Genomic DNA, 15,195 nt, shown 5'->3' with positions numbered 1-15,195 from the left:
AAGAGTACAGAAACACTGTATATAGTCCCCTCCCTCTTCTTCTCAGTTCTCCCTTCCCCTTCATCCTTTCCCCTTCCACTCTTCTCTTCTGCCCATCTCCTCTCTTTTCTTCTCTCCTCCCCACTTTCCCCCTCTTGTTTAATTCCCGGCTTCTCTTCTCCTCCATTTGTTCTCCTTCCTCCGTTGTCCTCTTCCCTCTCCTCTTCCCCTCATGTCCTCCGCCCTTTTCCCTATCCCAGTCTTTCCCTCCCATCCCGCCTCTCTTGTCCTCTTGTTTTCTCTCCGCTTTACTTATCTTCTGTTTCTAATTCTTCCCCTCTCTTCCCCTCTCCTCTTTTAACGCTCTGACTTATTCATGGTGCTCGCCTGTCTCCCGTCGGGGCTGTAAGTCACCCCCATGTCTCTCACTCAGCGCCCCCCACCCCCCAACCCCCCTTGGCCCCCCGGACACGCCACCCCCCCGGCACCCCTCTGCTCCCCCCCCCCCCCCGGCCCAGAGTCACGCCTTGGGCTCAATCACTCACTGGGTCCAGAGAATCTTCAGCATGATGGATGTGGAGCGAACTGTACTTCTGTACCAGGCCAGCAAATGCTACAAAACCCTCACCAGGGACCCATGGAGAGAGGCAGAGAGTGTTCTGGGGGGGGGGGGGGGGGGGGGGGGGGGGGGGGGGGGGGGGGGGAAGAGAAGAGAGAGAGAGAGAGAGAGAGAGAGAGAGAGAGAGAGAGAGAGTTGGGGAGGGGGGGAAATGAGAGGGAGAGAGAGAGAGGTTGAGTTAGGGGGGAGAGGGGGAAACTTGTAGATAGAGTTTGAGGGAGGGAGACAGGAAAGTCGTGCAGAGCATGTTTCTCCATGTGTGTTTGTATGTGTGAGTGGTGATGGATACATCATCAGGTCCAGCATATGTCTCCAATCCGTCACTCATTATGGTGAAATAAACACTCGGCCCAACATACATCTGCCCTAGTACACCTGCTCCTCAGCTATCCTAACCTCAACACGTCCCCCCCCCTCCCCCTTTCACACACTCACCAACCCACAATCCTCCTTTCCACACAAACACACACACGCACACACACACCCCTCTTGTTTTGTCTCATGGGGACCGCCTGGACGCTCTGGGGTCCTGACATGGATCAGTAGGGGCAGGGTTCAGGTCCCCTGGTGAAACCCTGCTACGCCCTTCAAGGATCCAAACACTTAACCTTCCGGGGCCTCCCTTTCACACTCAGAAAATGGTTATTTGCTTGGCACGTGTGCATGCGTGCGTGCGTGCGCACGCGCACGCACGCGCACACACACACACACACACACACACACACACACACACACACACACACACACACACACACACACACACGGTAAAGGACAGGCCCCTAGGCTCTTTGTGTTTAAGTGGCTAATGGCAGGGGTGACTGACGGCCACAGTCATGTCTTTGACAACAGAACACCGGACAGATTGTGACAGTCGTCCTGGGACAGATAGGGAAATGGTTTTGTGCGTAGCGTGGGCCTTGCCCCTGGACGCTAGGCTGTGTTGGTGACGCTGTCAGGTCTCCTGGAGTTGAGGGTCAGGCTGGATGTTTACGTCCGCTCCGAGAGGCCGTATGTAAAGAGCATTAAGATTAAATTATCGATCACAGGTGTCCCAACTGGGTGGGGCCGGGTTTAACTGATGAGTGACTGCAGCAGGAGATTCACACTCGATCAGTTCCCAGGGTTGAGCCTACTCCTTGTAGGCTACAGATCGTTGGAGAAAAGGTCAACATATATACATACAACGTGCATTATATTTTACTTAAATGTTAGTTCAATTTGTTATGTTATCTGTATTATTTTCTTACATTATTTTAAATAATATTATTTTTTCTTACATTATAGACTAAATAATTTACGTGGAAGACATAATCCTATTAATATGATTGATTTTTATTAGATGACTTATTATTATGTTACCACATTCTGTGTGTCTGTGTGGTGTGTGTGTTTGTTAGTGTGTGTGTGTGTGTGTGTGTGTGTGTGTGTGTGTGTGTGTGTCTGTGTGTGTGTGTGTGTGTGTGTGTGTGTGTGTGTGTGTGTGTGTGTGTGTGTGTGTGTGTACGCATGTGTGTGTGTAAATTAGAATGAGGGAGGCCGGCCCCTCTCTGGTCAGCCCGAAGGGCCCCTGGGCCCGGGTCAGCCGGTGTGTGTTACAGCTGATGGCTCCGTGGCGATGATGGACGAGACCAGTGGCCAGTAGCTAACCCCCCCAAACCCCCCAGCCCCACAGAGAACCCCAGAATGCCGCACTCCTGAAACACACGCCCTCGGACCCTGACATCACCACTGAAGCGCTCAGACACACGGCATGGAACATGTAGCTGCCATGCAGTAGGCATGTAGCATATAGCGGGCATGTAGCCTATAGCGTGCATGTAGCCTATAGCGTGCATGTAGCCTATAGCGTGCATGGCCCAACCTGACATGTAGCTGGCATTTAGCTTGTTGCGGTTTTGTAGCCTGTGGCTAGCATTGTAGCATGGAACACCGCCTCCCTATTGCCAGCCAGTCGGTGCAAAGATCTACAAATATCTGATCCAAAATATCGCTTGCTTTTCTCAAGAATGCATCTTAAGATCTTCAGTTGACTTGAAAAATAGCCTCGGCACACAACCAATCACACCTCCCATCCCATCAACACACACACACACACCCATGTGCATATATGCGGGCGTACTTTACGAGTGTGGTATGTGGTAACTCTCTACCCCTAGAACGGGGGGACACACGACGTGACAGACAACCCCAGCCTGCAGCTGGTCTGTCGGGAAGCAAGGGTGGAGTCACACAACCAGGGGTGGCCTTGACGTTTGGTGTTGGCATCGGTGTGGTGGTGGATGGGAGGGTGGGTGGGTAGGGGACGTCACCATGCGGGGATTCCTTGTTGTGTTGTCAGGAGAGATGTTCGCTGGTGGAACAGAGGCGGGGGTCCCGGAGCGCTGGAGCTGGGGGAATCAGAGGATCCCCCCCCCCCCCCAGGGGAGACGGCAAACATGGGCATGGCAGCATGAACAGACCCCCCATCTCCATCAATAATACGATTAATGATCCGTTGGAAATCCGTGTGTGTGTGTGTGTGTGTGTGTGTGTGTGTGTGTGTGTGTGTGTGTGTGTGTGTGTGTGTGTGTGTGTGTGTGTGTGTGTGTGTGTGTGTGTGTGTGTGTGTGTGTGTGTGTGTGTGTGTGTGTGTGTGTGCGTGCGTGCGAACAAGACTGCTGTTCTGCAGAATTAGCCGTCAGGTACAGAGCATGATAGAGAGACAGACAGAGAGAGAGAGGGAGGGAGGGAGATCGGGGGAAATCACTGCGGGAGAAACAGCAGATACACGTTGCCACGCAATGACACTTTTGATAATCCCCAAGGGGAGGAATGCGGGAGGCGGGAGGGGGATGACGTCTCTCTGAATGGACCTGTCACAGACCCAGCCAGGGTCCCGGATCTCCCCCCCCCCCTCTCCCGAAACCACACCACAACCCAGCTCCTTGGGTTGGCAGACGACTGTGTGTGTGTCTTTACGTTCTTGTAGCGGTACTGGGACTTAACACCCTCCCCAGATCCACTTAGAGCCTGGTACATCTGTCTTGTTGCGCTGCTTAATACGGCCTGCGTGTGATTCATTAAGAGAGGGAGGCACTTCGTTTATCTTTACAGAGGAGGGGGGGGGGGAGGGGGCAGGAACTGTCAGATGAGTCGCTATGGGAAGTTTGGTGGATGTGTGGATGTGTGTCTGGTACAGAATGAAATAGAGGAACACACTGAGGTCGCTTCATAACTCACAGTCATAATTCTGTGGCACCAGACGACTAGAGAGCAGACCAACTCATTGAATCAAACTATCCGTTTTAATATTCTCTTGTGTTGGCAATGCAAACCTTTTGTTTCTTAGTCCAATTAACTTAATTAAGAGACAGAGAGAGGAAGAATTAATCAGAGGGATATATAGTGTGAGAGAGGGAGAGACTTCAAAACAGAGATAGAAAAAGGATAGACAGAGAGACGGAGAGAAAAAGACAGACTGAAAGAGAGAGAAAGAGAGAGAAGAGGGAGACTAAAAGAGAGTGGAGAGGGAAAGGGAAAAGGAGAGGAGACGGAGGGACATTGGGACACTGGGTCAGTATGAAGTAGCGGTAGGGGCGACGACAGAGTTGTGACACATGGTGGATGACAGACAGGTGGAGAGGGAGGTGGTGTTTGGTTCTGGGGTCTTCATGGGCGCCTTCAGGTAGCTGCTCCTGCTGCCCAGCCCGACACCCCATCCGTCACCACTCTATTAGCACATGATTGAGACCCTGTGTGTGTGTGTGTGTGTGTGTGTGTGTGTGTGTGTGTGTGTGTGTGTGTGTGTGTGTGTGTGTGTGTGTGTGTGTGTGTGTGTGTGTGTGTGTGTGTGTGTGTGTGTGTGTGTGTGTGTGTGGTAAGATTGAGACCCCATCGCTTGTGGAGCCACTCAACCAACACAACCTGCTGTGGTTTACAATCAGTTCAACAGCCCCATCCATCCCCAGCTGACACACACAAGCACACACACAATCAGACAGGCACACGCACTTACACACGCACACACAAAGACACTCTCACACATGCTGACACCCTCACGCATTAACACAGACACGTACACTGACTTTCTAGCACACACACACACACACACATGTGTTCACATTAAAAACTGCTAAATCCTGCACAATCACGCGCAATAATACACCTAACACACACACTTGTGTACACAAACTATCCCACACTCAAACACGTGCACCTTTAAACACAAAGCACACACTGGCAAACAAAAAGCACACAATGTAATTCACCTGCGCTCACACACACACAGGCCACACACCAGTAGCTTGATGGATGCCATTAAGCAGTAGCTAAGGTGGAACAGGTCTGTGACATGGGTGGGGGGGGACGGAGGTGTAGATACAGCAGGTGGTCTGGAACAAGTGCTTTGTCAGAGGTAGGGGGGTGGTGCTGGTGGAGGAGGGAGCGTGTACGAGGCAGATTTGAGGTGCTGTTGGTGGTGGTGGAGGGGGGGTGCTGGTGTTTTCCTCGTCTCATTCGTCACCTGGCTGGACACCCAGATAGCTCTGAGAGAATACGGATGGCTGCTGGGAGACTGAGTGACTGCCACGAGCCACTAATCCTGTACACGCACGCACACACACATGCATACACACCAGCATCCTACCAATTCTCCCTTTGGCTCATTCTCCCTCTATTTTGTTCTTCTCTCTTGTCTGCATCTCTTAGTCTCTCTCTGTATCTCTCTCTCCCTCTCCCTCTCCCTCTCCCTCTCCCTCTCCCTCTGTCTTTATGTCTGTGCCTGTGTTCGGCCACCACATACTATTATAATCACTCTCAGTGAGCAAGCATGTTTTCATCTGCCACTGTGTGTGTTAGACATATTGGTGTGCACATCCCTGTGTGTTTTTCCTTGCCCTGCGTATATGTCTGTGTGTGCCTGCGTGTGAGAAAGGAGAATGTGTGTGTGTGTGTGTGTGTGTGTGTGTGTGTGTGTGTGTGTGTGTGTGTGTGTGTGTGTGTGTGTGTGTGTGTGTGTGTGTGTGTGTGTGTGTGTGTGTGTGTGTGTGTGTGTGTGTGTGTGTTGGCGCGTGTTTGTTGGCGTGTCTCCAGCTTCCTGTGATTTGTTCATCGGTAAATGTTTGTCTGAGATGAATTCTCCAGCTGATCCGAAGCTGCGTCTTCCTTGCTGATAAATGAAACAAACACACCCTGGGGAGCGAAACAGAGGGGGTGGCGAGAGAGGGGGAGAGGGAGAGAGATGGAGTGTATAATGGTACAGAAGGAAATGGAATCATTTTATTGTCTGCCAATGTACCGTCCTCTCTCATGCTTTGCTACATGATGCTAATTAAAATGGCAGCAATCACAACAGTTGGCAATTACACACTTTCTGATTCCTTCTTTCTTTTACACCCTTCTTTATTTCTTTCTTTCGCCCATTCTTTACTTCAGCCATTTTTTTCTCTGCTTTCATTCATTCACTTTTTTTTGTTTTGCACTTTCAAACATCTTTGGAAGTCAGAAGTTAGTCACACTTAAAGTATCAAACAGTTATATGACACACGATTAAATACACCCTGTTTTAATTGATATCACTGTGGATGATGCTGGCATTAATGAGCTGTTATTGTTTGATTTTTTTTTGCTAGCTTAGATAACTCGGTACTCGGTACAGAACTTATCCGGGTTCCGCCCATGGGACCGCCATTCGTTAGCGGCAGAGCGTTATCCGTTAGCCGCCTAGCGCTATCCTTCAGCTGCGGAGCGTTGGTGTGTGTCGGTATCTCAGAACCGCCGTCGTAAAACAACATGATGAATATGAGAACGGAAAATAAAAGGGTTTGTGCTAGTTGTTTTTTTTTCGACGTGCGCCCCAACGATGGATCTGTGGAGGGACTTAACGAATGGGAGTAGAGGAGAGGCAGGGAGGGAGGGAGATAGAGGGAGATAGAGGGAGAGGGAGGAAGGGAGGGTCGTGGAAGAGAGAGGAGACATAGAGAAAGAGATGATTTATTAGACTCATAAAAATTCTGCCTTTGTTATTCGCTCTCATTTTTACATGTGCGGCTTATTAAAAGAGTAGACCTGCCAGAGTCCAACTGACAAACTCGCGCAGATGAGCGCACGTGCTCACGTGCACACCAGCGGGCTCGTTAATGACTGAGCGGAGCAGCATACCCGCTGCTGTAATATGACACATGTCCAAGGAAAACAGGATGTTAGCCGGGGAAAAAGCATACCCGGGATCTCGAAATAGAAATGAAAAACAATTTCTGATTTAGGAGGAAATGAGATGGGTGATGTGGTGGAAAATAACCTAAACTTCAGATAAAAAAGTTTGGTTATGTTTTTTTATATATATTTTTTTTTTCAATTTCTCAGCAGTCGGATTGATCTTTGCTGGTAGTTCATGTTCACTGATTTTGTTTCCTATTGCAACCGTGTCCCCTGCAGGCCACACGCCTCCGTCCCCGTCCAGCCCCGCCTACCAGCGGGTGTTCCGGAGCCGCTACAAGATGGTGGCCCGTGTGGGCGTCGCCAACACACAGCACTACAGCCCCTCCCTGTCCTGGAGGGCCAAGAGAATCCAGACTGCCAGGTAACACACACACCCACGCACGGGCGTACACACACATCCATTTACAAAACCCGACGCAGTTTGACTTCCCTCATGAATTTGGCACTGTGTTTATTCAGCACAACTGTTATTTACAGAATTTGTAATGGAGTCTGACAACCAAAATTAATACAACAAAGCATAAATCATGCTCAACATATTAAAACATTTAAAATTCATACTGTTAAGGTCCAATACTAATGCAGTTTGAAAACAAAACAAAACAACCTGTGAAACCTTTTGATTTGAATCTGAAGGATATATTCCCGATCTTTCCCCGGAGCCATATATTTAACCAGGAAAATACATGTTTGATGTGTTTCCACTGCGATGATCACTCATCGGTTGTTACGCGCTGTAGCGTACATATGAGTGTGTGGATAGAGGAAGGTTTGGGATTTATGCCGCTCACTCGTACACACCGAATAACCCCCAGAGAATGCAACATTTACACCTGCGTGATACTCAAATCCATTGACCTTAGCAACCTAAATAGGTGCATTCAACCTTAAAGATACCGCCCAGAAATTGCCAGAATCATGGGAGTACATAATAAAAAGAAAACTTAATGGGCCAAGATTCCGCCTGAACAGATCAGTTTCAGTCTGTGACGCAAGGTGTGTAGGGTTGGTTTTGAAGATTGTCTAGATGTATGATTGGTCTGAGCCATTCGCAGCACGGTAGGCAAGTACCGGTTACTTAAATTGGATTCGAGCAGCCACCAGTAGCCAGTGCAGGGTGCCTAGGTGCGATGTAGTGTGGGAGACTTGGATAGGTGGAAGACCAGGTGGGCTGCTGCATTCTGGATGCAGGCAGACCAGCCAGAAGGGAGGTGCAGTAGTCTAGAGTAGACACACGATCCTGCAGCGTGGAGGTGATGCAAATAAAAATCTGCTTCTGGTCAACAAGGAATTGAGGGGGCTAGAATATTGTAGTGCATGCCAGCCGTCTAGGCACTTTCAATCAGAATAAAAGCATCTGCTCTATTACTAACTATTAAATATTCAATTGATGTTTATGGCTACTAACATACCAATGAATTCACACTCATCATATCCCCATCCCGGATAAGCGCGTCCCACAAGCCTGCAGCGTAAGCCCGTAGCACTAGCCCACAGCGTAAGCCTGTAGCACTAGCCCACAGCGTAAGCCCGTAGCACTAGCCCACAGCGTAAGCCCGTAGCACTAGCCCACAGCGTAAGCCCGTAGCACTAGCCCACAGCGTTAGCCCGTAGCACTAGCCCACAGCGTAAGCCCGTAGCACTAGCCCACAGTGTAAGCCCGTAACACTAGCCCACAGCGTTAGCCCGTAGCACTAGCCTGCAGCTTTAGCCAGTAGCACTAGCCCACAGCGTTAGCCCGCAACGTTAGCCCGCAGCGTTAGCCTGCAGCGTTAGCGCAAGCCAGATTGAGTACTATGTCGTAAAGGAATGTCACCGGCAGAATACATGGAATTAATAATTAATGTTTATGAGGAGGTCATCACCAGGCCACAGGCGGGATTAGTTAATGGCATATTCATGGCATCATTGCCACATGGAAGACACTTTAATTATGATGATTATTAACCGAGGCATATTTTCTCTCCTTCATCGCAGTGTCTATGTACAGTATGTAGTTAACAGTCGTGAAAAATGACTGAACTGATTACCTGGGTTGGTTATGATTGTCTATCCTTTAGAATACACACACACACACACACTTGCAAGCACCCACACAGACTCTCACATAACAACCTTGATGTACATTAGACGGGCCCATGCGGTTAACACTTGTACACAGGTGCGTTGAACATCTGGCCAGCTGCTGTGTACAGATGTTTGCCGCATCCATATTCATTTATCTCCAGTAGACTTGTGCTTTTATTTTGAAGGATAGTCCGTTTGGCTTCCTATCCTGACATTTGGATTCTGGCGATGTAGCAAGTCAACCCACTCCTAGCCTGGCTTTCTTCTGCTCTGTGCTTATTCTGCAAATCAAACCATCACGTTTATCTAGAGATATATTGCAATACGTTCATCATGTCACGATTGTTCTCCTAAAAACATCATCTGATTCGTCTCTCGAATATAATCACACATTTTGCCCAAACCTAAATTTTTTTCTAACCACTGCCCCAGGGCGAAAGTATATCAAAGCCCTATTACCTTCAACGCTTACTTCCACCGGTAACATGCACAAATGTGCTTGTTATACTTGTGTTTGAGTGAGTGGAATAGAGTGAGCTGGAGTCAGAGGAAGCAGAGTTGGAGTTCCTCCGCCAGCCGCCATTGTAACAGCAGGGAGGTGTGTTTCTGGTCCCAGCTCAACGGATAAGCAGGAGAGGGCTCTGACACTTCATACTGCGCAGGGTTCTGCACTCCCAGCACTTTTCACAAACATACGTTTATTCCTCTTCAAGATTTTGGCTGTGTGTTACATGTGTGTGATAATCTTTGAGCGCACAATTGTGTGTTCGTCTGTGTGGATTGTTTGTGTGTGACTCAGGGTGTGTTACATTTTGTATGGCTGTGTGTTTAATGTTTGAATGTGTGTGTGTGTGGATCTATTGGTTCTATAGCTTCTATACTTTTCTGTTTGCACATGTGATCAATTTGTTTATATGTTGATTTTCTGTTTCTGTATCTTTTGTATGTGTTTGTGTGTGTCTGTGTCTGTGTGTGTGTTTGTGTTTCTGTGTGTGCTTCGCTGTCTATGCATGTGTGGGAAGCAGTGCTCATTTGTGTAATCCCGAGCTGAGAGACAGAGGAGAGGTCTCCGTCTCTCCTCTAGTGACTTATTACTATTCATTTAGCTGCTGCAGTAAATATTGATTCATCAAGGGATTTTCAATTTGAGGTCTGGACACGCTGTGAAATATTGCCCAGCCTGTCCGGGCCGGGCCAGGCCCAGGGGAGAGGGACATGTTGGCTCCCTGGAGAGGCTGGCAATATCCACCTCCACCCCTCCCCTCCTTCGCTGCCTGACCCAACCCCTCTGCACATCTGGCCGACTGCAGGCACCACACGGCTGGTACCAGTCTGGTTCTTCTTCTCAGCATGCTAGTGGAAGGTCATGTTCTCCTCTCTGTGCTGCGCGATTCAGGTCTGCTCTAATATGGCCCCTAGAATCAGAGACGAACCACACTAACTGCTGTACATAACACCGGCAGCCATCAGCCCACCAGAGGCAGAAAACATAATGCTAGGCTCTTAGCCACGAGCCCAATCACTTGGAACAAGAAAGCTTTCTTGGTTTTGTTCCTTCCCTCCAGTCTTTGTTTGTTTGTATCTGTATTTATTTTATTTGCTTCTTTGTTTCTTTGGTTATTTCTTTCTTAAATTCTCTTGGTTTTTCTGTCTTTCTTTGTTTCTTTTTCTCTTTCATTCTGTCATGGCTAAACTTGAACAACATTAGCCTAGTGGGTTATTGGGATGTTTGTGCGCTACGAGATGTCCACCCTTTACTCCGCCTTCCTAACCACTACTCTTACCACCCAAGCTTCCTACTCCCCGGTCCAGGACACCCATCGTATACCCATCATGCCGTGCGCTCCTGTGATGCCAGCGGTAATGGGCATTGTGGGTGATTGAGTGCCGTAGAGGGGTGGGGGGGATCCGGGCGGGAGGAGAAAATGGCCGCCGTATTTCAGTCCCCCGCCAGCGGAAAATAGATATAATCTCAACATTAACTCCATTAATAGTAGCAGCAGTTGAATTAAGAAAGCCGTAAAGCATGTGCGCTGGATGATGAATTACAGCCTGCCCCTCCCCTTCCTCCAGCCCTCCCTCCCCCCCTTCTCCCCTCCCTCCCCCCCTTCTCCCCTCCCTCCCCCCCTTCTCCCCTCCCCACCTCCTCACTCGGTTCCCCATCTCTGCCGGCTTTGCCCTTTCCGTTGCCCTCTTGTTGTCTACCTGCTTCGTGTCCTCTTCACCCTGTGCAATACACCTGAGTCCTGCCTCATCTCTTTTCATTGAGGTCAGAGTGTGACCCTCTCTAACTCGTTTTCTCTACTCCAACCCCCCCCCCCCCCCCCTACAACTCTTTATTTACCACTTTGGATGCCCCCCAAAGTACAAACTACTAGATGAAAAAAAGGTCTGAAAATAATTCTGTAAAAAAACGATGATGTTCAATGATTAATTAACTGTGAACTGTTGAACAATGATTAACCAAAAATGCTCAACGTTTACAAACACATAAACACCCACAGAGTCTAGTGGCGTACTCCGTCCGGGGTCCATGTTCAGGCCTTTATCTGGCCCCTTATTCGGCCCCGACGTACAGCCGTTATTTTGCCCTCATCTGGTTTAGTGCTCGAGTATTGATCACCGCAGAACGTAGAGGATGTGATAGACTGGGTAATAAAGTGAACCATTGCTCTCTCTCTCTCTCTCTTCTCTTAACCTCTCCTCTATTCCCACATCCGTTCCCTGATTCATCCCTTTCTCATGCACCCATTCATCCTTTCTTTCCCTCATCACTCTCTCTCTATTCCCCGCCACAGCGTTACGTGCGTCCCAACCGCCTCCCGCCTCTCCCCCCCCCCCCCCCCCCTGTCCTTTTTCCCTCTCCCGGTGTCTTTGTGTTGTTCCTCGAACAATCAAAATGTCCGCTCATTTCCACAGGGTTCTATTTTAGTGGGATGTGATTGCCGTGCGGCGCGTTATGGTGGTGCTTTAGTTCACTATAAGCGCAGCGCCCGAAGCAAGGCAGCCGCGCTCATTGGCGGAATTAGCCCGATGAGTGTTTTTGCTGTGCTCTGTTTCAAGGGTAACTGTTTCCCCAATATGAGCTTGCTAATGCTTGGCTTGCAGACAAATAGACGAGAGCAGCATTATTCTGAGCAGCCGCGCGACCCTCCGAATCCTTCGCCGTCACCAAAACAAAAGTCAGATCGTTCATCAACGGCACGGGTAGTGCTGAGTTGCTCTCCCCTTCGTCTGTGCATCGCATGGTCAGAGCAGAGCCCACGCACACACACACACACACACACGCACAAGCACAAGCACAAGCACATGCACACACGCACACACACACTGTGCTGACTGCTCACTAGGGACTTCCTGTAGACCCTGTTTGCAAGCTCCTCCATCTCCTTATTCAGTGTGGAGACACTGTCCTCGTTGCACTACCACCCACCAACCCACCCATCTTCCTCAGTTTCTCTCCTTCTTCAACTTCAGTTTTGGCACGGGGACATTCTGTGTGCTTCATCCGGGGTTGAAAAGTCGTCGGCGGTACCCTGCTTACCAGTCTCTGACCTCTACAGCTAACCAACTCAATTCAACCATGTAAAAAGGTATTTGATACACAAGTTAGGCTTGTCTGTAAACTCTGACCTCAGGCAATTGAGGCCGTAGCTCAGAAGCCAGAGCAGGTTACCTGACAGCTGGAAGGTTGCTTGTTCGATCCCTCTGCTTCTTCTGGAATTAGAGTTATTGTGCCCTTGAACAAGACCCTTAAACAGTAACTAAGCTAGTTGATGTCTCACATGGTTAAATGATAATCCCACCTGTGAGTGAGGAAGTGACGCCAGAATAGACATACTGCTAACCCACGGAAAATGACCATATTTTGGACTGATCTCCAGTATCAACCCCAAGATGTGCTCAATGCCTTCCTTGGAGTCAACCCTTCCGTCCCTATAATAATCCCTCTGATCTCACGTGCCCCCGCAAAGCTGGTTGACGAAATGTGTGTGAACTGCCCGGGCCCCTCAGGCCACTCAGAGTGTGTAGTGTTGTAGTGTTGACCTCACACAGATCTATATGGCTGCCTGGGGAAAGGGCTGGGCTGTCTGCCCTGGGTGGATTTGTGTCCCGGCTGGGCCTGGACGCTCTTAGATAACAGAAATCCCTTCCGGAGGTCAAGGGCGTCATGGTGAACAGGTCAAGGAGACGTGTGGCTTGAGAAACGCTCCAATCGTCTCTTGTATCTCACACTCTCTCTCATCTGCCCTGGGACTTTCTTAACCCCCCACCCTTCTCTATCACCTCTCCCTCTTTCCTCCCTCCCTCTCATCATCATCATCATCATCATCGTCATCCCCATCATTGCCGTCATTACCACAACCATCACCTCCATAACACAGGTTGATGGTTCAGTATTATCCTTTACCATTTCTCAGGGACGTGATCTCTTGATTGGTCCTCAAAATGAAAAAAAAAAAAAATTATTATTCATGTTGGATATCTTAAATTAGTGTATAAGCGAATTTATATTTACAGTATTATACAGCACTCAAATGAATGAACCTCTGTAGGATTCTTTCCCATTGATTTGGAATTCATAAGTAGATTGTGATATCTAAATCAATATTCGGTATGATTTCCTTTGAGTACCATAGTGATAAATTGTTCAATATAGTGTGAACTGTCACCATTGTTTTATAAAAAAATCAATGTTTCTTGCCTTTATCTGTTTCAATTCTGGCACGCTCACACACCATATGTCCATAAGAGTGTGTGTGTGTGTGTGTGTGTGTGTGTGTGTGTGTGTGTGTGTGTGTGTGTGTGTGTGTGTGTGTGTGTGTGTGTGTGTGTGTGTGTGTGTGTGTGTGTGTGTGTGTGTGTGTGTGTGCGCGCGCGCGCGCGCTCGCGTGCGTGTGTGACACCCTGAATTGTCCTTATTGGCAAGAAAAGCACTCTACAAACCATTGCATCGTCGCATACACATGTATGTGCAGTGCTCTCTTCCCTCAGCTCCTACAGGTTAACAAACTTTAACTCGCATCTCCTTTGCATTGCTCTACCTCCTCGGCCCAGTCCAGCCATCTCGCTCTCCTCCCCTCCATCCCGCCCTCTCCCCGCCCCGGGCCCCGGGGTTAACTGCTGTCTATGTTAACCATTCATGTCATATCCCCATTAACCTCCATTGTGGCTCCGGGGGCCCGGTTTAAGCCTCCCCGGGTGGCAGTCACCGCCCCCACATTATCCCCCATTACGGCTCCCCTGGCTGCCGTTGCCCCGGTGTAGGGCAGCCACTGATCTCCTCGCGGTGAAACTGAGTGGGTTTGCCGGGTGAGTTATGGCAGGCGGTCAGCCACGGAGCGCCCGAGATGGCCCCGTGATGGTTCATATTTGCGGTCTTTTATTATTTATTTCCCTTGTTCTCCACGAGGCAGCGTGCGGCCTCTCTACTTCATGTAAGTGTCGCACGGCTTATATAGTGTGTAATGGTAGTCGCGTGTGTTTAACGTGTGTGTGTCTGTGTGTGGGGTCTGTGTGCGTGTCTGTGTCTGTGTGTGTGTGTGTGTGTGTGTGTGTGTCTTTTTGGGGTAACCCTCTCTTTTCTTTATAATGGAAGACTTGAACTCTCGCTCTAAAACCATTTCCAGCCCACCTGAAATACGGCAGCAAATTACCTCCAGCGCCGGCGTGCAGGCCGGGCCCGGGGCACGCTGGCCGCGCTGCACGGCGAGTGGAACTGACAGGGCAGCGCAATTTATCGCCATAACCCCTGCCCCCCCCCCCCCCCCGCCCCCCCTGCAGCCCCTCCAGCCCCTCCAGCCCCTCCACCAGCTCTGCCTGCACACGCCCACACGCCCAACACACACACACTGTGGAACCACACTCACAGTCCATGCTCACTCACATTATCACACACACCCACCTCATGAACGCATGCGCGCACGCACACACACACACACACACACACACACACACACACACACACACACACACACACACACACACACACACACACACACACACACACACACACACACACACACACTTCATGAAAACATACACACTTATTGGACGCACACACTTTGGAAACACTTTAGAGTCAACACTCTCATACTTTCACACGCACACACACATGCACACACACACACCAGGAATGAACACACTTATCTCAGGAATACACACACATACCCCAGGAATACACACACTTATGCCAAGATCAGACACACACACACACACACACACACACACACACACACACACACACACACACACACACACACACACACACACACACACACACACACACACGCTTCATTCAAGCAACTCCTTCAAGCGAGTGTCGTTTAGTG

At 49.4% G+C, this 15,195-nt stretch overlaps 1 protein-coding gene across 2 annotated transcripts in view; it reads left to right on the top strand.

Moving 5' to 3' along the window:
- The window catches only part of zc3h3 (zinc finger CCCH-type containing 3), a 54,413-nt gene that overhangs the window by 21,512 nt on the left and 17,706 nt on the right, over positions 1-15,195 (top strand). For both annotated transcript variants that reach the window (XM_060066349.1, XM_060066348.1), the window contains exon 4: positions 7,013-7,157. In XM_060066349.1, coding sequence (XP_059922332.1) covers positions 7,013-7,157 — 145 coding nt within the window. The remainder of the gene's footprint in view (positions 1-7,012; positions 7,158-15,195) is intronic.

Source organism: Gadus macrocephalus, chromosome 12 (genome assembly GCF_031168955.1).
Source record: "Gadus macrocephalus chromosome 12, ASM3116895v1".
In the NCBI taxonomy this organism is placed as follows: domain Eukaryota; kingdom Metazoa; phylum Chordata; class Actinopteri; order Gadiformes; family Gadidae; genus Gadus; species Gadus macrocephalus.
The sequence above is the reverse complement of the archived record's forward strand: the minus strand, read 5'-3'. Positions and strand labels throughout refer to the sequence as shown.